Below are 26,058 nucleotides of genomic sequence, written 5' to 3'. Positions count from 1 at the left end.
CTCAATGTGTTTATCTGTACAATAGGACTAATAGTGCTTTCCTATTCATGAAAGTACATGAGTACTGTAGTGCTTTTCAGAGAATGTTATAAAGATTAATTACACTGGTAAAGTGTTTTGAGATTGAAAAGCACCATCCAAGTTCTAAACATCACTAATTGTTGCCTCCATAATGATAATTACCTATTAGAGAAAGAGGCCATGTTTAAAAATGAAACATGTTGCCATCATCACATGCTTTGTCTCCATGCTCCCTTGCATTTGTACTATTATACCTCTTATTTTTTGTCATAGAAAGACACCTGGAGTAGGTTTGATTAAAAGAAAAAAAAATCTGACTATAAGGACGTACCGTTCACAGATGTCAATAAGCTAAACATGAATCTTCTAAAGAACGTGACACTTACTAAAACGTAATATGAATTACTTTATTAAAATGTGCAAATATAAAAATTTCACTTACAAACATTAAAAAACAGTGTGGGCTGTGTTTCCAGTTTTTAAATGAATCTTCTAATCACAATTACCAAACTAATATAAATTACTTTATTAAAAATATGCAAATATTAAAAAGTCACATACAACAGAGTTGGCAGGTGGTGCTGGTTTTTAAGAATGGTTCTGAGAAGGATCCTGGTCAGGTTAAAAACACTTTATTGCTTGTTTTTCAACACTTTAAACTGTTACAATTAAGAACTTTACAAATCTAATTTATTTTTCATAATTTATGCTGTCTTCTTCCATTTTAATTTGGACAATGAAGAGACTTGTCAGTCTTGCTTTTGTTTATAGTTTGTTTCACTTTCTGACATGTATGTATTAGCACAATGGTGCAATTTTTGGATTGAAAATACCGCAGTGAAATACTTTAAATTGAACACAAATTATCTGTTTTCATTGCAATTTTTAAACAAAATGTCAACTATATTTCTGTTAAGTGTATGTTTTTAAAGTAGTTGGGTTTTTTAATAAACAAAATCTAAATTTGGTGCCCTTATTTAACTGACAGTGTCATTTTTAATCCTGAAAAGGGAAAGTACAATAATGTGAAACTTTTTCCTGATACATATCACAATAAGCATTGCCAATTTGCACTGGGGCAGGTTGCAAATTTTAAGAAAATTAGATACAGACAAATATCAAAGGCAATAGCTGTGCTTTAAATTATATTGCTATTTGGTGTTTTGAGATTTATTTATGAGAATAAGTAGTTCCTGGGTAAAGGTATAGTGAAGCCATGAGAGCATGTCTATGTAGAAGAATGTATTAAGTTTAAGGGAAAAGGAAAATTGGTTTTGTAAGTTTGCCAAGAGAAGAAGTTCCAGCTGACATTTACCTCTGCTGGCCCAAAGAATCTTAAACAGATCTCCTGAGCTTTATAGAATCAGAGATGTCTCTCAGTTGGCTGTGAGAAATCAGCTGTCTCTTACTGCCATGGAAGGTTGTTAGTTATTCTGAGTGTGATCCAAATCCCAGTGAAGTTTTATCTTTGACTTCAGTGGGCTTTGAGTCAGACTCTCTGTGCTTTCCCTGCCTTATATGGACAGAGTTAGTGACATCGTCCAGCCTGATCATAATTCAGGCCCTTGGTAGTGACATGAGGGGACTTCCCTGAGCACATTCACAGTTTCTGATGGAGTTATTTAGGGATATCTTCTTCCCCAATTGAAAATATTTGTGAGCCAGGGAAGCAGGTTAAAAGGAGATGATAGTTACCTGAAAAATCAGTAAAGCAGAGTGAAGTTTTATCTGTGATTTTGATGTGCAGTCACTATGACAGACATTTATACTGGGAAAAAATAGTTTATTGGCCCATATGGGGGTTCTTTTCTCTCTGAGATAATGTGTCTAAAAATTATGCTGAGTAGTGAACGTTTTGAAGGGATGACTCCATCTTTTTGTCATAAAGTTTTATTACATACTGAATATGCAAGGTCAGAGTTCCAATTTGTATAGATTGTCAGAACTCAATAGAAGTCAATAGACTATGATAATTTATATCATCAGAGGATTTGGCCTACAGAGTCTGCTGTTGATTTCTCTCTTCCAGTATTTGACCACTCCCCACTTCCTACACCTTTTGTTTTGTTCGTAATACAACTCTTCCCCTCTCCATTTATACCTGTCTTTTGGACATCTAATTCTCTTCTTCATCAGCCCTGGTCTACACTAAATTTGTCAGTATCACTACGTTGCTCAGGATGAAAATTCACATCCCTGAGCAACGCTGTTATGCTGACCTAACTCCCTCCCAGTGTAGACAGCGCTATGACGACGGGAGGACTTCTCCCTTTGACATAGCTACCATCTCTTGGGGAGGTGGAATACCTAAGCCAATAGGAGCTCGCCTGTAGGCATAGGTAGTGTCTTCACCAAGTACTACAGCCTCATAGCTGCACCTTTAAGTGTAGATAAAGGTAAGTTTCAGCATTTTTCCTCACTCTATTTCCCTCTTCCCATTTAGATAATCCTTCCTTTATTCATCTTACTTGTTTGCTTGTTTTCAAGTTTGCTTGTTTTCAACTTCCCTCGCCCCCAACATAACTATCAGTTGAAAAGAGCCGGTCTGAATATCCCTTAGAGCACAAAAAAATCAGAAGCTCATTATCTGCAGTAACTATTGGTAGCTTTCCCATGATTGTCTCTCTCATGTCTGCTCTCCCATATTCCAGGGGCATTAAAGGAACAGTGTGAGTAAAAACACTGGGGGTATATATTTTAAAAAAGCCCCTTCATGAACCTCATTTTCTCTCAGAAAAAAAGGCGGCTATAACAATTATGCTTAAATGTATATAACCTAGAAGATGAGGGAATGTCCAAGTCTTTGGTTGGCAGATCTGCAGACACAGTATAATCAGCTCCAGTGACAGGAGTGTGTGGAATGGAGAAGGAATTGCTACTAAGTGGACCATTGGGGGCCGGAGAGAGGAAAGAAACAAACTCCCCCACCTGGTAAAAATGTTCTTGCAGGTTTGCATCAATATGGTTCATATACACAGTACATAATATGCATTTATGCCCTCTCCTCCCACAGGTTTTGCTGTTGCTGCCAGCAGGTTTGCAGCAAGATTGCCAGAGTTCATGCTTATTACAGAAATGTAACCCTCTAGTATCAAATTTGCATTTTAGCCACAATGCTCCTGCAACCATCCTACGAGGATGTGTTCAATGTTTAAATGCAAGCAGTAGCTTTTGCATTTTTCATTACATAAAATCCATAGGAAAAAGCTGGAAGGCCTAGAGTGCTCCCTGGATGAAGGGGTTTCTCAGTAAACGCTGGCAGTGTTTGGTTATCCACCATCCTTAAGACACGGCCATTCAACTGAATAGACCTGTATGGAGAGAGGTGTTTGAATTATTTATGCTTTGTGTGCTATACTTAACACAAAGCTCACTTGGCGTGACTGGAAGAGAGAAGGAAAGCGCCGAAATTAAGGCAGATTCTTGTTGCTTTAAGGTAGCTAAACCCCCTCCACCTCTACCCCCATCCTTACAGACTGACAAGCATACAGGATGCTAGCAGCATGTCTACAGCATCCAGTAAACTGTCTGCAAGCGACATGTATTTATGTACATGACATACCCTACATAAATACATGTGTGTGTAACTTTAAGGAAAATTGAAAAGAAAAAGTTTTTTGTTCATAAAATTAAACTGTTTTACAATCACAAGTTGGGTGGCAAATGTACATTGAAAAGCACAGATAAGCTTAGGAATGTGTTTCTCTTGCAACTGTTAATACACCACTGATAACCAAAGAGGGTCACTCAGACCAGATAATCACAGTGCTTCCTTCTGGCCTTAGAATCTATGAATGCAGATCCTTACCACTTCTGTGTGTTAGCAATATTAATAGTAGGTGTTAAACACAGAGGGCCTGATTTGAATCTCTCTAAAACCAGCATAAATCAAGAGTAACTCCACTAAAATCATCGTGGTTACACCTGTGTACAAAGCTAATCTGAGATTAGAATCAGACCCAAAATACTGAACCCGGATATAAGCAGGTTTTTGATTCATAAGTTTTTGTGATGTTCCATCATTCCTGTGTTCCATATTAAATGCAGAAAAAGTGCATCAACAATAATCATTACATGTCTGCAGAGCTATCACCTCAATAACATTTATGAATAATGCCTAGTTTTAGTTCACCTCATTTTATAAGTAAGCACTTACAAAAAAAAACCAAAACCCATAAAAGTAACTAGTTTTATCCTAGAAAATTGAAAATAGACACCTGTCTTAATAGCTCATCTACATGCTAGTGAGGGTACATTTTGCAATGAAAGAAAAGATATTCTCACCTGGAAAGTATGTCCTGTTTCCCATGAGGTAATAAAAGGTATTCATCTATATGCTTATTAGATAAGTTAGGGGGTAACTGCACGTGTTTGGTAACATTATAGAGGTTTAAAACAAACAGAGTAACATCCCCTTCTTTGTACATTGGACTGAAAAGTAAGAGAAAAGCATATTAATGATCAAATATTAAAAATAAATTCAAGTATTTGAAAGGCATTGTAGTCACAATTGGGCAGATCATGTTCCCTCTGCAGCAGACCAATTTATGGTTTCTCTGCTGAGGGAGAGGATAAATGCCAAGGCTCCATGGGGTGTGCCCCCAGAGCACCAAGAGCAATGAACTGCTCAGTGTCCCAGAATACAGCGAGACACTGGGAAGGGGCATTGGATCTGCAGCTATTTCTACACCACCAGCCCCAGTGCTTTAGCCATTAAGGGAACACCACGGATGGCAAGGAGACAATGGGAGAACACAGGAGGTAAAAGGTTGTACCTGCAACTGTACTGTTCACATTTCCTTAAAATTAGTTCTATGGAGGGCAAGAAGGCTCCTTCCAGAGCCCATCAATAGAGGCAGGACATTGGAGTGGATGGACCCAATTATTTTTTGTATTACAATGGCAACTAAAAGTACTAGCTGAGATCGGGCCCCATTGTGCTAGGCACTGTACACACATAATGAGAAGCAGTCCCTGCCCTAGAGAGTTTACAGATTAAACAGGCAAGATAGGCCAAAGGGGTTGAGGGAGAGAAAAGAACTATCTCTATTTTACAGATGGAGAACTGAGGCACAGTGAGATCTGGCGACTTCCCAAAGTCACACAGGGAGTCTGTAGCAGAGCTAAGAAAAAAACCTAAGATTTCCTGAGTCCCAGCCAGTGCTTTAATCACAAGACCGTTCCTTCCTTCCCATAGAATTTCCTACGGCAACTCTTATGGACTTATTGTTTGATGTTTCATAAGAGACTCCTGAATTTTTTTTTGTAGAACTCCCCTTCCCATTCTGCATGTTATGCTGTGTAATTGCAGATCATGTAGGGCCAGATCCAAAGCCCTGTTTAGCCTGTCAGAATGTTTCCATTGATTTAAATGGGCTCATTGTGCCCTAGGGCCTCTGTTTTTACTATATTCGGTTGTTCCTGGATATCATGTTTCAATGCTTACTGGTGGTTATTGGTGCAATGAAGGTACACTCGAAGCTTCTTCGGGTCTGCTCCCTTCAGGCCAACATTGAGTACCTTGGTGCCCACCAGTTTTTTGTACAGCAGAGAGAGCCAATAATCCTGTGTTGCATATAAAACAAAACATTTTTCCATGTGGCAAACAAGATATTATAGATAAGAGGGAAATTACATTTGGACACTGGAATACAATATCACCATGCTCTATATCAGGGGTGTCCAAAATGTTTCCCTAACCAGGTCCCAATAATAACTAGCCAGGAGCTTGAGGGCTATGTCCAATTTGCATGTAACAGGGCAGACTCCTAAGTGCCGACTGCTGAAACTACTAGATTCACCATCCAGTGCTGGATGTTGAGGCATGCCAGGCTTGCAATCTCCAATGTCTGCACCACCGGCCCTTCATTAAATTGCAGAACTTGGCAAACCCCGTTAGTCACACCTTCTCTACACGGTATGTTCTGATTGTACATTCACTCTGCTGCCACTACCAAGTTGTTGGGAGTGTGACTACAATAAAATGCAGATGACACATAATGACTTTAAAAACAGCAACTGCACCTGCTAGTGCAGCTAGAGCTAACATAGTCTCTGGTGAGGGAGTTCTTTGTTACTTAAGAGTCCCTTTGTTGATATCTTGGTGCTTTTTCTCTTATTTTCTCTTTTGCAATATCCTGCATATCAAATTTGTTCAAGTTCACAACAAATAATGTGACAAAGAAAAATTCTGGCTCCAATTTGTAAAGTGGCTGAGTTTAGAAGGTCCCATTAGAGCCATTTTGTTCTATCCTCTTCATACATGGATATAGGAGCTTCATACATGGATATAGGAGCCCTTCAAGTGGGAGATGCAGGACTTGATCCTGCCAGATGGTAAGTGCCGAGCATCCTAACCTTCAATTGAAATCAACAGGAGTCAAGTTGCCCTCAGTACTTCATAGGGATGGACCCTCAGTTAGCTCTAACTGTGTCTGGTTTAACTTGACCCTTAGAACAGCTACCTCTTAGTGGTTTTGCTAGTGGTGGTTTTATCAATAAAGGGGATTGAGTCTGAACTCATGCAGCTGAGAGAGTCAGGAGTAACTCCTCTGAACTCACTGTAATTACACTAATGCAAAAATACTGGGAGATCAGGGTCGGGGTCCATGTCTTTGTATTGCTGCACTGTTCCTTTTTCTAATTTAGTTTAGTTATATGTGAGGAGAGTAGAGAGTTGCAATGTATTCTTTCTGCTTGATTGGCTCTGTAGTTCTAATACCAGGAAAAACATGGACTTTGGATAAGGTTAGTAGATATGGCTTGGAAAACACATGGGAAACAGACATGTTACGAGGGCCATCTCAAGGCAGACTGGTTCCAAAAGGAGCATATTATAGAAGCTCTCTTTATTTTTAAATTTCTGTGGGATCCTGAAAGGTATTTGCCCTGCAGAATGAAGGCTGCTGTATAGAAAAAGAGATTTAGCTTCTCAGCTGGGTAAGAACTGGCTTTATTTATAATCATATACATTTCCCACTACCCCACTAGATGTCTATTTTAGATTATGGAAAACAAGAAGGAAAGGACAAATACTAACTTTTAAGTCCCCTCACAGCCCTGCCCCTCAGCATGGGGATATCTTACATCTAAATGAGCAGGATGCAGAAAACAGCATCATAGCTACATCACCATTGTCAATTATAAGCCCTGTTTACAATCTGTAGCAGCCACAACATGGAAGCAGATCCAGTGTGGGGAAGGTAGGAGAGAAGGACGGGAACTGTTATTCCTCCCACATCTATGTGTAACTGCCATTAGCACTAATGAGAGAGTTCTATGCTTATAGTAAGACATTAGAACCTTTATGGCAGAAAGTCTTTTATCGAAGCAAAACATTACTCCAAATAAATCTGACAACCTATGTTATAAGGGAATGAAAAAGTGTATTGGTTTCAGTTGCTTTTTTATTTGTATGGTTATGACTCAAGAACTGCGTTGTTCTTAAAAATAACAATTCTTACACTATTAGCTCATAACATAAATAACTAAGCTGAAACATCTCAAGTCCTTAACATTTGAAAAATCACTTATTGCTCATTAGAGAAACCCCCAAACCAAAGCATTGAAACCTCAGAAGCCTTGGGAAAGTCTGTGTCTTGATCAGAACATTGTGGCTCAGGTCCATCTCCGCTGCTCAAGCACAATAACTTTTACCCTGCATTTTTCAATACCTGTTGCTTTCTTAGACTGCACGAGACCCATATTCAGAACTTAATTGATTTTTAGATACATTGGTGCTGTGACATAATGTATCCCTGTGTTCACACCCTACACATTATTGTAATAACTTTTGTACAAGGCATGTCGTGTAAGGTATCATTTGAAAACTCATTAAGTTGCTGGTCAGTATAGTCCTCATAAAATATGTGTGGCAACATTGTCTGTAAAGTTATAAGATTTCCCTCTATGATGTTACTAACTCATGTTCCAAACCCTATAGCCTTGCCTGAGTGAAGTTGGCAAACAGGTCTGTCCTAAACAGAAGAATGTGTGCTCTGTGTAATTTGCACTTAAGCAGTAAACAGAGTCATCAAGCAGGAAGGGAAATAAAGAAAGCTCATATAGGTGAGAAAAAGCCCACAGGGAACATCCTTCTACATAGACTGTCTCCTAATGCTCAGCTGGAAATGTTTTTCCAAGAGAGGGACTGAAACTATAAAAAGGAGGGACAAACATCCCAAGGCACCCTTCTCTCTCCCCTAGCCCATCACATCACGGCACCTGAAGGGACAAAGGAAGTAGTCGTTGGACTCTGGGTGAGGGGTCCTGACCCACAGAGTTTGATCAGTAAGATTGTGGAAGGCATGTAGTGAGAAATTTTGCCTGAATCTAAGATAGTTTGTTAAGTTAGGTATTAGTAAAAGTCTTATCTTCATTTTTCTTGTTACCATTTCTGACTGTTGTGCCTTATTATTTGTACTCACTTAAAGTTTCTCTCTTTGTAGTTAATAAATTAGTTTTATTCGTTTATCTAATCCAGTGTATTTAAATTGAAGTGACTGAGTAACTCCATCTGGGATGACAAGTTATGTGCATATTATTCCCTTAAAGGAATAACCGATTTAAGAATGTAACTTGTACTGTCCAGAAGAGGGCTGGGCAGTGCAGGAGATACATTTCTGGGGGGAAATCTGGGATTAGGGGTATATTGGGGTCACCATGCAATATAGCCAAGGCTGGTGAGAGCCAAAGTGTGACCCAGGTGTGGTTGGCAGGCTGCAGTTACACACACACACCCTCAGGGTGGGGCTTGCATGCTGGAAGGCTGTTTGTCAGTGGCACAGGTGGCTGCTACTTCAGCAAGGCACTGGAAGGCACCCAAGGTTGCAGGACAGGGGTGACAGCTGTTCATTAGTCTGGATTGTGCCCTGGTATGTCACAGGTACCTATCAGTGAGTCGCTTTACAGGGGTAAAAATAGCTGGCATCTCTCTCCACATCAGATTTAACCAGAATACACATATATATACACATGTCTGGTTATTATTAAAGACAATGCTATTGTATACGTACAGGCAACGGTTCAAAATTTGCATCCACCAGGTGATAGGTTCCTACTCCAAAGAATACCTGCCTCATCACCACATCAATCCCCAATCTGGCTGACAGTCCTAATTTGTCCAACCACCTGCCAGAGAACAGGAAACAAAAAAAGAAAAACAGTAATCCTCAAAAAAAAGATAGTTTAGATCAGCAGTTTTTCCCCTATGTTACATGCTATCTCAGCTACCCTATACATGAAGCAGAAACAAGAATTAAAATAAAACAATAAAGCTAAACATAAAAAAATCATGCAACTAAATCAAAGTACAGAAATAGCACGAGCCTCTATGAAAATCCATTTTTCATGCCATCTTGACTAGCTATCTGATCATACTGTACTGTTTCCTTGACTTCTCTTATCACTGTCTTCATCCTAAGTAAAGAGGTGCAACCTGTGGAAATTAAAAAGCTCAGGATGTGATTTTGTCCTGAGCAGAAGCAATAAGGTTGAGATGGAGCCTCCCATAAAGAAGTCAGCTTGTGCTCTAGCTTTTGAGTTTAATTTGTAAAAATAATTCTCTAGATATTTTGGTTGTAAAAATATGAACCAGATATAAACCAATGCAGTTATGTCCACCTGAGTCTGCAGACAGACTGAAATTAAACTTCTGAGCAAAGTGTGAACTCTTTCCATTCATTTCAATGAAGTGTTAATGCTGACGTCTACCAGCAACAATTTAAACATCAGTGTGGTTAGTTCACTCTTGGCCAAAAGAAAAATATAGATAATCACGCTGTGAAGATCTGCGTTGTCAGATGCGTCTCATTTGGGCATCACAAGTGGATGGAATGCCAGCTATGGGTGAAGCTAGGGACAGCCCCAGAACTTTTTCTCTAGTTTGATCTGTGATAGTATGCGGAGATCTGTAGTTTTTCTGGGCCACTCCTCCAAACTTAAACATGATTCAGCGACCCTACAGAATGCTATGACAGTTGCCCTATGCTCTGTAGATCACACTTACTTTAGCCACTCTTTCTATACAGCATTAAAAGTCAAACAAGCATATTTTCCTGGCCAGCACTTAACATAAAATATTGTATTTTTGGCTAGATCCCTCACATTTGTCTCCAACAGGAATAGGGAATATTTTGAGATCAGTGTTCTGTGTTCCTGGGGACTAACCAGTATGAGAGTAATCACCTCAGTCTGTGCATGCAGAAGTGTCACTGGGCTCCAGAGAAAGCAATACCAGTCCCACTCAGACAGGGGGAATGTTGCTGACATGCTGGGCATTTACTGGTGGTGGTTTAATTGACAGAGGTCCTGAAAAACCCAGAGCGCTACAAAAAATAAAAGAGTAACTTTAAAGACATGCTGTTCTACTTACATAAAGCCAGCAACATACGTATTAGACAGTCTGGGAGCTCCACCTCCATATGCTGAACTTGTTTCTCCTAACCACACCTTTTTGCCAGGTACAGTTGCATCAACAATCTAGAGAATGTTGGGTCAATAGGATAAAGAGAGGAAAGTAAAGTACATATGGTGCTGCTTAAATAACAAATAGTCACAATTCTGTGCTTTTGAACTGATCTCTAGAGAGATCATATGAATTTCAGGGCTTCCTAATATGAACATATTTAATGAGACAAGGCTCCATAAGAGTTCTGATGAACAGGAGTGGGGAAAAGAAAATAGCTGGTTTTTTAAACTCTCATATATTAAATAATAGATTTGCAAATCTAAGTAAATAAGGACCAGACTCTGCAACCCTTACTCACACAGAGAAGTATCTAACTCTATACATAATCCTGTTGAAATCAGCAGGGGTACTCTGGGAATAAGGTACCTTCCTAGTGAGAGTAAGGGGAGCAGAATCTGGACATAATTTCCATCTCTGGAGCCACGATGGCATGAACAAATCACTATACATTCATTTTCATGGTTTACAAGATGTTCAGTCTTATGCTTAGTAGAAGCCAAAGACTCCTATTAAAATATCTTCCTTGAGATCAAATGTTACTTGCATTGTTGATACTTGTTATATTATTTACAATTAGTACAGCATCTAAAAATTGAGATGCCTTAAATGTATTGCTAGACAACAATTTCTATTCTGGTTTCTTATATGCCCATCACCATGGTAGCTGTGTGCACAGACAATTTAACATAAAATTGTACCTGAAGAACATCTTTTACTGCTGTAACAAAGGTTTCCAGCACTTCAGGGCTCAAGAAATCCTCTCTAGTAGCGCTTCGTCCATTTACGTAGTAACTGAAAAGTTAAGAGATGCAGCCAAGGTTACAAAACATGATCTAAAGAACTTCGTTTCCTGATATACTTACTCATCTCACTGCTGTCTTTTCTTACAGTTTTTAAAATTAATATTTTGCACCTCCTATCCTTACACATGGTTTCAAGCAGGGATAAGCTCAGCTGATACAAATTGCTTTGCCTACTCTTGCCTGCGCACATATACTAGTTGCTGTCCACCAACGACTGAATCAGTATAAATGATAAAATTGTAAACAGTACCATGTTTTTAAATCAAGATCCCAAATCATTAAATGTTTACTGAAAAATAAATGTGTAGGAGGTCTTTACTGCTCCTTTATGATGTATAATAGTGGTTTTCAACTTTTTTTTTTTTTGCCAAAATATTACCATTTGCAGAGCCCCCAAATAAAAACGGAAAGAGGTGGTATTAGACTACGTTTTGAATGGTAGTGTGGACCTCTTTGGAAATCTTAGACATAGTCTGCAGATCCCCAGTGGTCCACGGACCACAGGTTGAAAACCACTGATGTATAAAGATATACAAAAAAATACTGAGGCTGTTATTTACATTAGGTCTGTCACATTCCAACTTCCCTCTTTTAGCTGGAGGACTTTGGTGGCAACATCCCAAAAGGCTACAGCTTTCTCTATCATCAACTGAAGAGGGCAAGGGATGTTGTCAGACTTGTCTTATGGGTTGGAAGTCAACATCTCAGGTTTTCTTTAGGTTATTTTCTCTCTCGGTGGGCCAAATTCTCAGTCACACTGACACAGACTTCAGTGAGGCAACTGGTGCAACAGAGAATTTGGCTCAGTTCCACAGACCTCCCACCTAGCGGGATGTTTAAAATGGCCGATGAACTTGAGGACAGTGAAGAGAAAGGTAGGGCAAGCCACTTTGACTTGTCACCAGGTCTCGCTGTCTCTAATGCCAGGCCTCCATGCTATCATGTGTGATAGTCTCTGAGGGAACTCAACCCCCAAATCTCTCCACAACCTCAGCAACAGCTGGACAGGAGCAACCTTCAGCACCTCAGGGGACTCAAAATCAGGTAGGCCACAACAGTATTGACATGGGTCTTATCCTCAGAGACTTGGCTCTCCCCCTTCTCCTCTCTCTCAGAATTATTGCCTATTGGCCAAAGCCTGCGTGGCAGCCAAGGGGCAGCTGGATCATGCTTCCGCTTGGGCAACAGATAAACTTCCTTGAACTGCAAACGGTGTTTTTGCAATGAACGTCCATCTCCAATGCGCCTCTCTCAATTGTTATGTCATTTGTATAGTGAGCTATACAGCGGTGTTACACTCATTTCTGACATGGCTGTCTCATCTGGGACAGTTCCTTATGTGGTTTAATAATTTAGACCTCCTAACTAATAGTTGTTCACCCTAATCAAGAGTGAGTAAAAGTAAGACTCTCCTTTACGCCAGCCAAGCCCCACTCACCTCCCAGTAGGAAGTCTATTCAGTTACAAATTCTCTAGCTTTGAGACAACTGCTGCTCAGTGTGCACGTCATTGGTTGTGCCAGTCCAAATGCTACATATGCAAAAGGCACTGTCTGTTGGAAAAATACCCTTGCCTGGTGAGAAAAACTGCTAACTCCCTGCACTGCTTTGAAAAATTTACCTGCTATGACTTCTTGGCTTCATCTTAACACAATAAAAGTATCTCCTTTGTTATCATTGCTCACGTTTCTGTCCCTCTCAGACCACAGGGTTAGTAATCACGTGGAGCCCTGTGCACAGCTACAATAAGTAGAGTCTTGCCTATGCTTAGGTTATAAAATGCTCAGGAATGCCACTACATCTTTCCACCTCTATTGAAGCTGCATAGCCACAGATCATCAGTGATATGGGCACCTGGAAAGGATGGTAACTTTGTGTGCCAAGAGGCCTGTTAGACAATCTTAACATTTTAAAAATCTCTTCTCTTGATATATGCTGTTTATTCAGAACAGGGAAAGCAGAAATAAAATCATGGGGGAAACCCCATGCATAGCATCGGAGGAGTCAGGAGTACATCAGCAGGGAAGGAAAAGCAATAGATTAGTGTTTTGGAAAGAGACACGAAACTTCCATGCAGGAACTGTCAAAAGTGTGGTACCACAGAGAATCCTCATGAACAACTAACAAGCAAACCTGATAAAAATTGTGTTTATAAATGCTGCCAATTAAAAGGCTTCACTGGTGTTTAGCACTAATAATTCATCTCCAACTATGTGCCACCCTCCCTCTTGGCATGCAAAGCCAAGAGACTTGCAGAATAACATTGTTGCAATAAGCTGTATTGCTGAATCATTCTGAAATCTGAGAATCTTTAGATTAGTCAGTCTTTATGTCCTGATCCTGCAAAAACATGCTTATTACCACAATTCCCATCTTCAGTAGGGTTACAAGACAGGGCTCGACATGTTTTCTTTTGCTGTTCTTTTTATTAAAAGTAGGATATTGTTTACTCAGTGTTGGTGTAACATCACACCGCCGGGTGAGTCAGCAGTGGGGATTGAACCTCGAACTTATGTTTCTAGGAGCTCGTGGCTCTACTGCTTGAGCTAAAGACCCCACTTTGTACACAAACTCATCAACTGCTCTGTGGCCTACCCACCACTAGAGGGGGACAGAGTACCACTGTGAGTGGATGTGTGGTGAAAGACGCTGTTTCAACTGTTTTTCCATCTTTGCTGTTACCGTATTTAAAAATCAATAATGCTTTGCAAAAAAATCTGTATCTGTTAATACTATAGTAGCTAAATAGATACCTAATACTTACTGATGCCACGTAACAGAATCAATTACTTTTCCTCCTGATTTCAGGAAGCTGTCAATAAACAAAAGGCATGATTTCATTATTTTGTGGAACATTGAGTACACAACAGAATTGCAGAAAATGAGAGACAGCACTGAAATCAAAGCGCTGACAATGAGCTCAGACACCACACCAGGAGAGTCAATTGCACCAACGCCCTGGCCTGGGACTCGCCAGAAACTTCTAGATTCTAATCCTGGTCCTGAGAATGACTAGCTGAGTGTTCTGGAGCAAGTCACTCATCCTTTCTGAGCCTCAGTTTTCCTCATCCATAAAATGGGGTTAGTAGCATTTACCTACATCAGTGGATTGTGGAGGATGAGTTCATGTTTGTGCAGTACTTTGAGATTCTCACATGCAAGGCACTAGTTAAAACTTTTATTTAAACAGGATTTAGTGATTACAACAGAAGTGGATTTGGGGCTTTTTGACTGATAAAAATCTAATGCACAAGCTTTCCATTATACCAAAAGGCTGCAATCTCACCGCAGCTATGATATTTCATGTGGTTTAGACTCCCTAACTTAATTAAAAAAACAAAACAAAACAAAAAAAAAACAATACCCTGCCTGCCTCTTCCTTCTCAAATTCATTTCTAAAATTGATTGTATATATTATACTCCATTTATGCCACTTATTTTCGGTGCTATTTCACAATATAGTAAATGTATTGAAAAATATTTTGCAAACAGAATGAACAACAAACTAGCATGGGATTGACACAGCATTTGTTATTAAATCCTTGCTGAAAGGTGGGGGGACACTCTTCTGATGCTGATTGAGAGGTGTGTGGATTAGTGAGTTTCTGCCACACTTTAGGGCCAGAGCCTCTGCCATGAATAGCTCCATTTACATCAATGGAACTGAGCCAATTTTCCTCAGCTGGGATTTTGCCCTTACTCTCTCTTGCAATGCAGTTAAGATTTCAATCATACTCTGACAGGCAGACAGTTGGTGATTCTAGTTTTCCAAAAAAAACCTAAAACAAATTAGTTCTCAATAAAATCTAATTTTTCAGGGTCCTCTAACATCTTAGGCATGGCCCAAGCATGGAATCAGACCCCATGAATTCTCAGTCCTATTTCCCATACACATCTGCACTCTACACTCATCTTACTGCCTTATCTTATCAAGCCCGTGATGACAGGTTTCTGCTTTGTTACCTCTTCAGCAACTTTTGAGTGTTTTTCCGTGGTTGACCAACATCAGGGCCATAAAGTTTTGACTTCCTGTAGCTGCTGTAGTTTCTCAGAAGGTGATAAAGATGAATGAAGTCTTGTCCTAGTTGGAAGCCATCAATATAGATGCCAGACTTCTTCCTGAAACTGTTTGGCTCTGATACAAACAAACATACACATACACACACAGACCGTTTCTTAATAGATTTCCAGAACACACATATGACTCATTCAAAATGTGCATAGCAGTAACACCCAATCAACTTACAGAACTACACAATTAAGCACTAGATAAGCTATGAAATAAGAGAACGGAGAGACTACTACATCTACAGGAAACCACTCCCTCTCAGGGAAGGATTTTTCCAAATAGTATGTTTTCCAGTCCTCTGTCCAAAATTAGTTTGAATAAATAATGATGATGATATTCTGCACTTCTGTAGCACCTGTCATCAGAGGATCCCAAAGCACTTTACAAACAGTGAAATGATTTAAAATAATTCAAGCAGTAGGTCTTCCACCGCTTCTCTCAGTCATGATTAAGATCTTACTATTTCTCCAATAAAACATGCTCTGATCTGGATTTGTATCATACAGAGCTGTTCCTGAAAATTTTTCATTGTAAAAATTAATGGCCTTTGCCATGTGGTAGTAAATATTTCAAATATAATCTTGTTCTCTCCCATTTCCTGGCCTCTCTTCTCAGACCCAAAGAACCTCCCCATCCTCTGTTATTAGAGACCATTCTTTTGCTGTCTTCCTGTACTTGTCTGCCTCTTGTCACCTCAACCCAGAGTCTCTTCTCCTGTTTCTTCCTCGTATAGCCTACTTCTTTATAACCTAGTGTACAAATACTCTTTCCCGTTATTGCGTGTCAGAGATCCCCTCCACTTAGCCAGTGCCCTAGTCACTGTCACGGACACCCTGCTTTTCCTGACCCCAGCAATGCTCCCTGTAACTGGCTTCTTCCCACTGTGGCTTCCTAACGGACTTCAGTTATCGATGTTCAGGATAAGAATGTAAGAGCTGCCATATTGGGTCAGCCCAATGTATCCGATAGTGGCCAGTACTACTATGGATCTGAGTGGCCTAAACTGCCACAAAGCATTAACTGGATATCCCAAAATTGTGATTCAATCCCATCTCTAGCTGTGGAACAATCTGACATACATTAAAATTCTGGCTTCATGGAGGAGTCTGCAAAACAGTACGAGATGCAGGCACAAAAATCTGCCATTGTTGGACAGGGTTTGCGCATCCAAGGGATTTCGGCAATTTTGCAGAAGTGGGGTGCACAAAATCCTCCTGCCCCTTTTCAATCTAAGCAGCTACTTAAAGTTCAGGGCCTTGGGGATGTTACAGGTGTGGGTAGAAATTGATGACAGTAGGGTATTTTCTTAGCTGCTATCTTGTTTATTTACAAGCAACGTACAAAGTCCTGCTTCTTCGAAGGCAGGAGGAAGCAAAAGCAGAATGTCTTAGCTTACAGCTCCAGGCCTCTTTAGCCAACAGGTCCTAAAGTCCTCTCTCTGGCTTCCTCTAGGGTCACACTGTGCTCACAGGCTACAGCTTGGTTTTCTTGCTTTTTGCTTCTGTCTCCCTCTCTTCTGTTTCTTCTCAATTTCTGTTTGCCCCCTCCCCCCCCAAACACGCACCCCTCTACCCAAATACTTAGCAAAAGCCCTCCTCCACTTGGGTCTAGTCTACACTACAGAGTTAGGTCAACGTAAGGCAGCTTCTGTCGACCAAATTATGGAAGCATCTGCACTTAAATTCTGCTCCCGCTGACGTAGCTGCCCCACAACACCGACTTAACAACTCCTCCTCCACAAGCAACATAGAGCCGAGGTCAATGCAGCGTCGGTGTAGACACTGCGTCGCTTGTCGACCATTCCGGGCTTTCAGGAACTGTCTCTCAATGCCCCAGACTGACAGGACAATTGATGCAAGCGCTCCTAGTGAGGACCCGCACCACCAACCCAAGGAGTGAAGTGTAGACATGCACAAGCAATGTAATTACTGCGGCAGCTGTATGGTGACCTAACTTAGGTCGGTCCGCTTCATTCGGTAGTGTAGACATGGCCTCAGACCAAACTTCCAGGCTGGCTCATGACCCCTTTTTGTCTTAGGTGAAGGGTGCTTCTGACTAACCCATCCTCGTGTTAACTGCACGGTGCATTCACATCCAACCTCAGAGCTTTGTGACTGATGCAGTCATCAGTACCTCTCATCTTAACAATACTAATTATAACCACACACACACACACACCCCTCCCCCCCCCACCTCTCATGCCCTGTACTTACCATTCCCAAGTTCCCAAGACATGTTGTAATGTTGGGAACCACAATAATCCAACAGCAACTCAGCATTTGAACTATCCCACTGCAAACCACCTTTTCGCAGTAAGGCATTAAGTCCAAAGATCAGATGCAGCTTTGAACACTCTGCAAAGCTGTACAGAATGTCCACAGTACTCTCTGTAAGAAGAAAGATGGGGGAAAAAACCCAATTATTGTCTCCAAAATTCTGAAGTGCCAACTGACGTAGAACAAATGTACAGCCTCCTCATTGTGATGATTAGCACAGAAGATGTACGTAGCACGTACAGACAAAATACAGTAGGGGCTTGTTAGGAGCAACGTATCGGTGCCCTTTTGCTTTGTTGCTCCTCAGTGGCTGTTGCTGTTATGGGGAGTGTCTGAACAAAGGCATATGAAGAGTTATGGGTGTTTTGGAAGGGAAGGGGCAGCCATGTTGGGGTGGGGTGTGATGAGGGTGGGGGAACCCCAAGTTTGGGGAGAATGGAGCAGGGTAACCCTTGATTTGGTAGGGGAACCCCAGTCGGCAGCTTCATGCTCCACCCTGGCGAGGGAGGGATGGGCGGGGAGGGCGCCATGCGCAGCCTGACATGCGGGGAGGAGGGGGGCTCCCAGCATGGACAGTGGACACGGGAGGGGGGAAGAGGACAGGTCAGTGCCCTGGGGAGGGGAGGTCCTCCGACTCCCCTGCTGCAAAGCAGCACACCCATAGCCCGCCGCCAGAACCCAGATGGAGGGGACAGCTCAGTGCACGGGAGATCCCGGATACTCCCCACTGCAAAATAGCAACACCCCCTCCACCCCCGCCAACTGCAAGCCAGATGCTAAGGAAGGGAGGGAGGAGGAGACCTTCCAGTGGCACCTCTGCTGCTCCTCTGACTCCAGCTTTCCTCCCTGAAAAATCCCTTTTCCAGACCCTCCCCGACACAGCTCTCCACACAGGCTCTGTCAGGCACGGCAGGTGGATGGGCTGTGCGCCCGGGAGCCACGCTGAAGGGCCAGGGGTGGGAGGGGAGTGGAAAGACGCTGTTTTGTGCGGGAGGCAATGCCCCTACATGCCCTCCCATCGCCACCTCTGGATGTGACGTTGCAACATCACAAACGTTGCTGTTACCGAGTGTAGACAATTCACAGTAGGGAAAATGTTCCCAGGGGAAATGTTGCTCATAAGTGGCAATTACTCTGACAAGCTGTTGCTGCAAACAAGTGTCTACTGTAACAGGGCTTTGCCCCACTGATCTTAAAATGTCAAGGCCTTCTCCTGTAAGTTGCTGAGCATCCACTCAACTCCCATTGCAACAGACAAAATATTCAATCAGAAAACAGACACTAGTGGTAACATTTTCAGTCACACCTCAGTGACTCAAACTTTCAGAGTTGTAGCTACGTTGGCCCCAGGATATTAGAGAGACAAGGTGAGGGAGGATCTTTTATTGGACCAACTCTGTTGGTGAGAGAGAAAAGCTTTCAAGCTTACATAGAGCTCCAGATCTGAAGGAGAGTTCTGTGTGGCTCGAAAGCTTGCCTCTCTCTCAACAACAGAAGTTGGCCCAATAAAAGATACTACCTCCCCCACCTTGTCCCTTTAAACTTTCAAAGGGGTTTAGGAACCAGTGTCAAAGTCAGTTTTGGAAATGGGACTTATGTGCTTTTGAAAATTTTACCTTAGAACTCAAACAGGTTTGCATCTCCCAGTTGCAAGTCACAGCAAAAGAGAGACTTTCCAATTAACCGGTGATTGTCACAAAAATCTTACTTGTAATGGTGGTGTTTTTGTATTTTTTCCAGTACTGTTCTTTAAGGAGTAGCTTCTCCTGGATGGGCCACTGAGATAGCAGTAGCTCCTCCACAGCAGAAGGAACAACTTTTAATCCACAAATACCTGCAGTCCAAAAAAACCCAAAACAAACTCATGTCACAATAATAAACTTTTCAGAGTATTGTGCTTAGGTTACAATAAATGAGGATTGTAGTCCACCTAAAGAAACATAGTTACGTTTGTAGAGTGCTGCTCATTCGCACATTTCTGTAGGCTGAATCCGCCTGCGAACTTTCAGTACATTAAACATTAGACAGGAGGATGATTGGATTCATATTTCCCCCCACTAAAATCAAATAAAGCCAGTTATCAACATCTAAAAATATTTCTCATTTACAATGATAGTACTTACCATGTTTCTACTGGTTTTAAGATTTTTGCCAGTCCTAAGAAAATTATTCCCATTTCAGGAAAGCATTTAAATATATGCAAAGCCCATCTTTTCTTGAAAACTTGTAGGGTGAGGATAGATTGAGTTGGAAAATGGTGAATTTGGATGATGGGTGGCTATAAATTGGTACATTGTTTTGTTATTGACGGAGGAAGTTCCCTGAATGATCATGCTAATGACTTTAAATCTTGTACGCAAAGTACCTAAGCAGACAATGTACCATTTGAGTAAAGAACTTCAGTTCAGGAAGATAACGAAGTCAGCAGCTCTCATTGCACAAAACAGGAAAAACTATTTCCTGCTTGATGCAGTGAGAACAGCTGATCTCATTACAAGAGTGGTGAGAAAAAGGTCTTGGCAGAAGCTCTGGAAATGCTAAGTTTGTTCTTCAGGCAGCATTTTTAAAAAATGACTGAACCCATAAACGACACCACAGCATTGTCAGACAGTACACTGAGGAGGCTGTACATTCAGAAACACTGCAAGAGAGCAGGACACAGTAAAGGAAATATTTCATCTTACACTTTAACTAGTACCACTGTACAGAATGCTTTGTCAAGGCTTTTCATCAGCAAACCCACCTTTAGGAGGGTATAAATGCTCAGTGAAATTCACCAGAGGCTAAATTTGGCACATGCAAGCCATGCATCTTGAAGCAAAGTGTGGGATTATTTTTAAAACCTTTCCATGCTATTTAAATAGAAGGGTGGGATTTTCAAAAGTATTCAGTGTTGTCCTAACTCTGCTCCCCTTACAGTTAGTGGGAGTAAACCATGGAACATCCAGTGAGTCGCTGCTGCCCTTTAAGATCTTTCTCCAGAGGGACAGCCTTGATTCATTCCCTGTCACTGGAAGATGAGATTGAGTGGATGACAAACTTGGACACTGATCTTTTAATGTTGCTTTTCAAGTTGCCCTGAGGAAGAAGAAAAGCACTGTCTTCAATGGATGCAGAAATAGGCCAAAGACGAGTGCTTTTGAAAATCCCACCCAAAAAGTTTAAGCAGAATAATCTCTTTTTCCACCTGATTTTTTTTTTTTAGTTAATGTTTTATATTTAGGATGGAACTGCAAGTTTCTAGCTCCTCTTGGGGAATGCAGAGGCTGGGAACATTGTTCTCATGACATTATATGGAACAGCAACCCAGCAGAAAGGTAGATTTCCCAGCTGTTAGCCTGGGATTCTGCCTGTAAAGTGACCGGTTTTCCACCCTGACTCTCGACTGTCATTATTTGTTTTTGAACTCTGGTACCACTCAGAATGCATTAGGCCTTGTTCATGCAGAGTCCCTACCCAGCTCATAATATAAAGAACCCTAAGGAGCTAGCTGATGGGGAAAGAGAGACCTGCAGACTGTAAGTACTGGGGTAATGATAGGAGAAGAGACAGAGCAGAATGGAAGGGATAGGAGGGAAAACGTTTCTAAACATCCATGCAAAGGAGAATCTTTTAAGCAGCCCTGGCCCACTAAGTAGGATGTTTCACTTTGTGGTACCTCCATGGTAGCTCCACTCATCTCTGCTTTTCTCTCCCAGCAACTAGGAGCTCATCCTGCAGGACATGGGACAGGCCTGTCAACATCATGCTTGTCTATTGCCATGTAAGCATGGACTGGAATGCTGCATCAGCTGAGAATTCTGAATGGGGCTGCCCTGTTTTAACTGCATCTGCAGCATGTTTTAATGCACATTTTTATTAATTTGAATCAAAAACATTTTCATGTTTAACATGTTCCTGTCTGTTTTACCTTCTTTCACCTGCGGTTCCCAAAAGTCTCTCTCTTCTAAAGCTGCGTCCTTCTCTGGGTCAAAGATCAGGAAGTCGGTTCTGGTGCCACCGAATCTCAAGAAGCCTGGAGACAAACCCCTTGCTAAAGTGCGCAGTTTGGGAGAGCTGGCGAAGGGAGAAATGGAACAAATGTCTTCATCGCAATCAAGCTGACTGTAAGCAGTTGCAGAGATGGGTCTGAAAGAAAACCCTGGGTCCGAATTGGAAACATTCAGAACCAGATGCAAATTTTGCAGCATGTGGCCTCAGGTGGTGTGAGGATTGCTGCAATCCCCACTCTTTCCTCTCTGTTTATATCTCCCCCTAGCCATATGTCACTCTTTGCTCCCTATTACACACACCCATCTATGGGCTGGGTGTGTTACCGCCAGCTCTCCCAGATCCATACTTCAATCCCCTGCATCATATAACAGGGCTGCCACTAGATCACAGGGCTGGCCGATTTCTGACTAAGTCATCAGTGATGTTGTAGGTCAGGCAGCTGTTCTCCAGGAAAAGTCCTCCCTTTTGATGAAAATGGTCAGTGATACAAATGGGAGTGTTCTTTCAAATGAAGGATTTTTTTCTACGTTTTGTTATGCTTTTCCCCACCTTCCCTCTCCAAAAACTGGAAGTGATGACAGAGCTTCAATTTCATGTTTGCATGCTGGGGGGTAGATGTACCATTTCATTTGTTCTGCCCGATGAAACACTCGAACAAACTGTTTGGAGTACACCAGGGCCTTATCTACGTAAGAAAGTTGAGCTAGTTTAACTTAAAATTGGTTTTAAAATTTGATTCCTGATTGACCTAAGCAACACTGAAGCCAGTCATTCTTAAGCCGAAAACAGATAAAGTCCACACATGGACTAGTATCAGTTTAACTAAACAGATTACACCAGTTTAATTTAAATAGGTATTTTAATCTGTGTGTGTAGACAAGTTCTCAGCTGGCGTAACATGCAGAGAACATGCTCCTTGATTCCATCTACTGCAGAGGAAGAGATAAGATTGCCCCTCTTAGGTCTGACCATGCAGCAGAGATAACAATGATGTTATCTCTGTTATGGAACAACAGTGCAGGAGATTATCAGCCACCAATTACTTCCTCCTTGCGGCAGAGCCTGAATCATGAACTCTCTGATTAGTTTGTTTTTCATTCCACTTTCACTCTGCTGTTGCATGTTGGAAAGGTTGGAAGTGCACTAGGCCATGGATATTGTCAGCATAAGCAGGGTGACTGCATGAGCAAGGGGCTGCTAAATGGAATATCCTGGGCTCCAGGAACTTATTTCCACAGCTCAGACAGTGGAAAAGAGGGGCAGATTTTCTCTGTGGCTACCTAGAAAAAAGACTCCCGCATCTTGAGAGACCATCTCCAGTGGCCAGGCACCAGGAGGGATCCCCAAAAGATGGCAAGGCCCAAGCCGTGAGAGAATAAAGTGTTTAGTAAGTCAACAAACATTAACACATTAATCCTCAACACCTCTGAGAGATGAAAATAAAACTGAGATCTGGCAAAGGAAAATGTGACAGGAAGGCCAGGGAAAACAAAAGATGTGAGGCAGGGTGAAGGGAGAAAAAGGGGGATGGGAACTAAGAGGAAGGAGATGTAGAGAAAAGAAAAGAGACAAGGAGGATGAAAGCAGCTGCAGGAAATGGGTAGTGAAAAGAAGAGGAGAGAGATAAAAGGAACAGAAAATAGATATAAAGTGAAAAAGAAAAGATTTCTGGACACAGGAGGAGTGAAAGTGGGAGGCGGAGGGCAGGAGAGACATGGAGAATCAGAGCAGAAGGGAAACAGGAGAAAAGAAAAACTCTGGTGAAGGTTGGACATGGGTTGGTTTATCTCGTGTATTCCTTAGAAGGGATGCGTGACTCAGAGAGGATTGCATTTTTCAGTAAGTGCAGTTTCAGCCTCAGGCAGTGACAGAGCCTACTTGGCACTTGAGTTTAAGCAAAAGACATAAATGGAAGGAGAGTCCAAAGCTGCACCAGGATTGGGAGCTAAGCTCATTTCATTACCCAGCTCAATGGTGGTGCCAGAAGGCTGTGCGGACCCCCTCTATCGCTGGAAGACACTGCCACCTGTGTGTGTGGTGTTTGGCCCCCCCTTTGGCCCTGGGTGGCTGTAATGCTCTTCTCTCCTGGGATTACACCTGTTTCTCCTGTCAGTTTGCCTCAGCCTCACCTTTTCCTCAGCTCAGTTCTCCTGCTCTCTGTATTTCAGTTAAAGAAACCCTGTGCATTTAGTGCTGATAAAAGGTGTTGGAGTGGCAGCCCTGCAGAATGAAGCACCTTGGTTACCCTCACAACAAGTACAGCCTGGGCAGCTGTCCTGGGAATTCCCTGCACCTGGTGTTCCTGCCACTGGGTACCTCTACACTGCAACAATACCCATCGATCCACAGCTGGTCCATGCCAGCCGGCTCAGGCTCATGGGGCTCAGGCTGTGAGGCTATAAAATTGCAGTGTAGATGTCTGGCCTCAGGAGACCCTGTGAGGGGGGAGGTTCCCAGAGCCTGGGCTCCAGCCTGAGCCTGGATGTCTACACTGCAATTTTATAGTTCTACAGCCTGAGTCCCACAAGCCAGAGTCAGCTGATGTGGGGCAGCTGCCCATGTTTTACTGCAGTGTAAACAGACTGACTGTGTCTAAGCACTAACTTGAAAGAATCACATGTGGGAAGAGAAAGTATTCCAGCAGGCACAGCTTTTTCAGTTCTTGGCCTCTGCTAAGAGTGCCAATTAATGACAAGTGTAGCATGGGATTTGTGATGGGGGCACGTGGTGACCTAGCCTCCAAATGCTTGCTGTGTAGGCCATGGAGGTGCTATTAGATGGCAATTTTATAACACTGCTTCACCGGGCTGGATTTCACTTGGTAACCTATACAAGGAAGCACTCTGTTTCCCTATTAAAGCCTCTGGAGCTATCCATTCCAACACACACTCCCTCTTCTGTTCTCCTGCCTGGGACTCTCCTTACCTTTCACATTTGTCCCTAATTTATTTTCCTTTTCCTTTACGCTTTGTTTGATAATTAAATACAAAGAAAGCACAATGGATAACAGAGATGGGACTGTTCAAAATCCTGCACTTGAGAGAGTTAGGAATCTGACTTCACATCCCTCTAATGGGCCAAACCCAACATCCCAGTGTGGCCGATATTGCAATCCCATGCAGTCTCAGTGGGGACCACTTATTTAAATTTAGGAACTGTATAAACATGATTGTGTTCTACTCCACAGCTCATGCAGGAACTAGAACAGTGCAGCGAGATTGTCCTGGGGACTGTAAACACTCCAGAGCAGCACCGCCCTGGGGAGCTTTGCAGACATTGGGTCAGGCTGGGTTTGCCAGTGTCTCAAAGAAAGAAAGGGCTTTTGGCATTAAAAAAAACAGTCAGAACTGACAGAGGGCCTCCGTCCTTCATTTTCATTCAGCAGACAGACGGGACCTTCTGTCCAGGGGTACCTCCGAGCCTTGCAGAAGGGCTGGACAGATTTTGGGTTAGCAGGGAGTGACAGGACTGCTGGGTGAGCTCGGCTGCAGCTTCTAGCATGCGTCTAGGAGCGTCGGTTGGGTTTTACACGTTTCCGCGGGAATGTTTTTACCGTAAGAATAAAGGCGCTTGCTTAGAAGGAGCTGGTGACTGCTGGCAACTGCCTGCCCGCGGCCCTCGGAGACAGCATGCGTGTAAGAACTTCGGGGGGGTTTGGTATGTTTTCTTCGCAACGCTTTTACCGTAAGAATAGGGGCGCTTTTTTAGAAAGAGCGGGGGGGGCGGGGAGGGTAACTTGGATCGGCTGCTCTTAGTCGCCGAGAGACAGCGAAGCGCGGGGCTGGGGATGGGCAGACCGGGGGGCGGGCAGCGCGTGGGTCCAGGGCCAGGCGATGGCGGGACCCCCGCCTGGGAGTCCCGGGCAGCCAGGGCGCTCCCCGGCAAGGCTCTGGAGTTAGGCTGGGCCCGGCGGGGCCGGCGAAGGGGGCTCGTCTTAGCTCTCAGGGAAGGGGGGGGGGAGGAAGGGCTGCTCCCGAGGCAGCCCCGGGGGGCCGGGCTCTCACTCACCCCAGGACGCTGACGAACCTGGGGTCCGCGGCCAGGCTGGCGTCGATGGTCAGGGAGAGAAAAGCCGAGCTCACCTCGCGGGCGGGCCGGCCCCGCAGCTCCGCGCTCAGCACCGCGCCTGCCGCCGCCTGCCCGGCCAGCAGCAGCCACAGCAGCCGGCGCAGCATCCTCGGCTCCCCGGCCACGCGGCTTCCCCCTCCGCCCGGCTCGGCCCCGCCGGCAGCTCTGCTCAGCGCGCGGCTCCCGCCCTGCCCTGCCCTGCCCTGCCCTGCCCTGCCGGGCCGGAGTCAGCAACCGCCCCTGCCGGGCGGGCCCGGTGAGAGGGCGGGGGCCAGCCCGCGCCTGCCCCCCACTGAAGACTGTGTGTGTGTGTGTGTGTGTGTGTCCGCCCTCGCGTGGCGCTCCCGGGCCGGGCGCTCGC

The 26,058-nt window shown here is 43.1% G+C and overlaps 1 protein-coding gene across 1 annotated transcript; it reads right to left on the bottom strand.

Moving 5' to 3' along the window:
- Positions 1-414: 414 nt before the first annotated feature.
- On the bottom strand, positions 415-25,832 carry HPSE (heparanase). The gene is made up of 12 exons (XM_067556833.1): positions 25,638-25,832; positions 21,547-21,692; positions 19,345-19,470; positions 17,574-17,747; positions 15,255-15,426; positions 14,056-14,103; positions 11,188-11,281; positions 10,394-10,500; positions 9,036-9,150; positions 5,468-5,586; positions 4,306-4,452; positions 415-3,332 (listed from the first exon to the last, which is right to left on the bottom strand). The coding sequence occupies exons 1-12, from the start codon at positions 25,802-25,804 to the stop codon at positions 3,173-3,175; spliced, it is 1,575 nt and encodes a 524-aa protein (XP_067412934.1). The 5' UTR covers positions 25,805-25,832; the 3' UTR covers positions 415-3,172.
- Between the last annotated feature and the right edge of the window lie 226 nt (positions 25,833-26,058).

This window comes from Emydura macquarii, unplaced genomic scaffold (assembly GCF_026122565.2).
Source record: "Emydura macquarii macquarii isolate MOO-44397 ecotype Brisbane River unplaced genomic scaffold, CSIRO-AGI_Emac_v2 contig_1790, whole genome shotgun sequence".
Classification (NCBI taxonomy): Eukaryota; Metazoa; Chordata; order Testudines; family Chelidae; genus Emydura; species Emydura macquarii.
This window is presented reverse-complemented; position numbering and strand designations above follow the sequence as displayed.

Excerpts from the sequence above, each read along its gene's own strand:
- HPSE (XM_067556833.1), bottom strand. The coding sequence starts at position 25,804 with ATGCTGCGCCGGCTGCTGTGGCTGCTGCTGGCCGGGCAGGCGGCGGCA. Across the intron at positions 17,748-19,344 it reads CAAAAACACCACCATTACAA|AGAGTACTGTGGACATTCTG; the intron begins GTAAGATTTTTG and ends TTCTTCTTACAG. Across the intron at positions 10,501-11,187 it reads CAGTAAAAGATGTTCTTCAG|ATTGTTGATGCAACTGTACC; the intron begins GTACAATTTTAT and ends AACATTCTCTAG.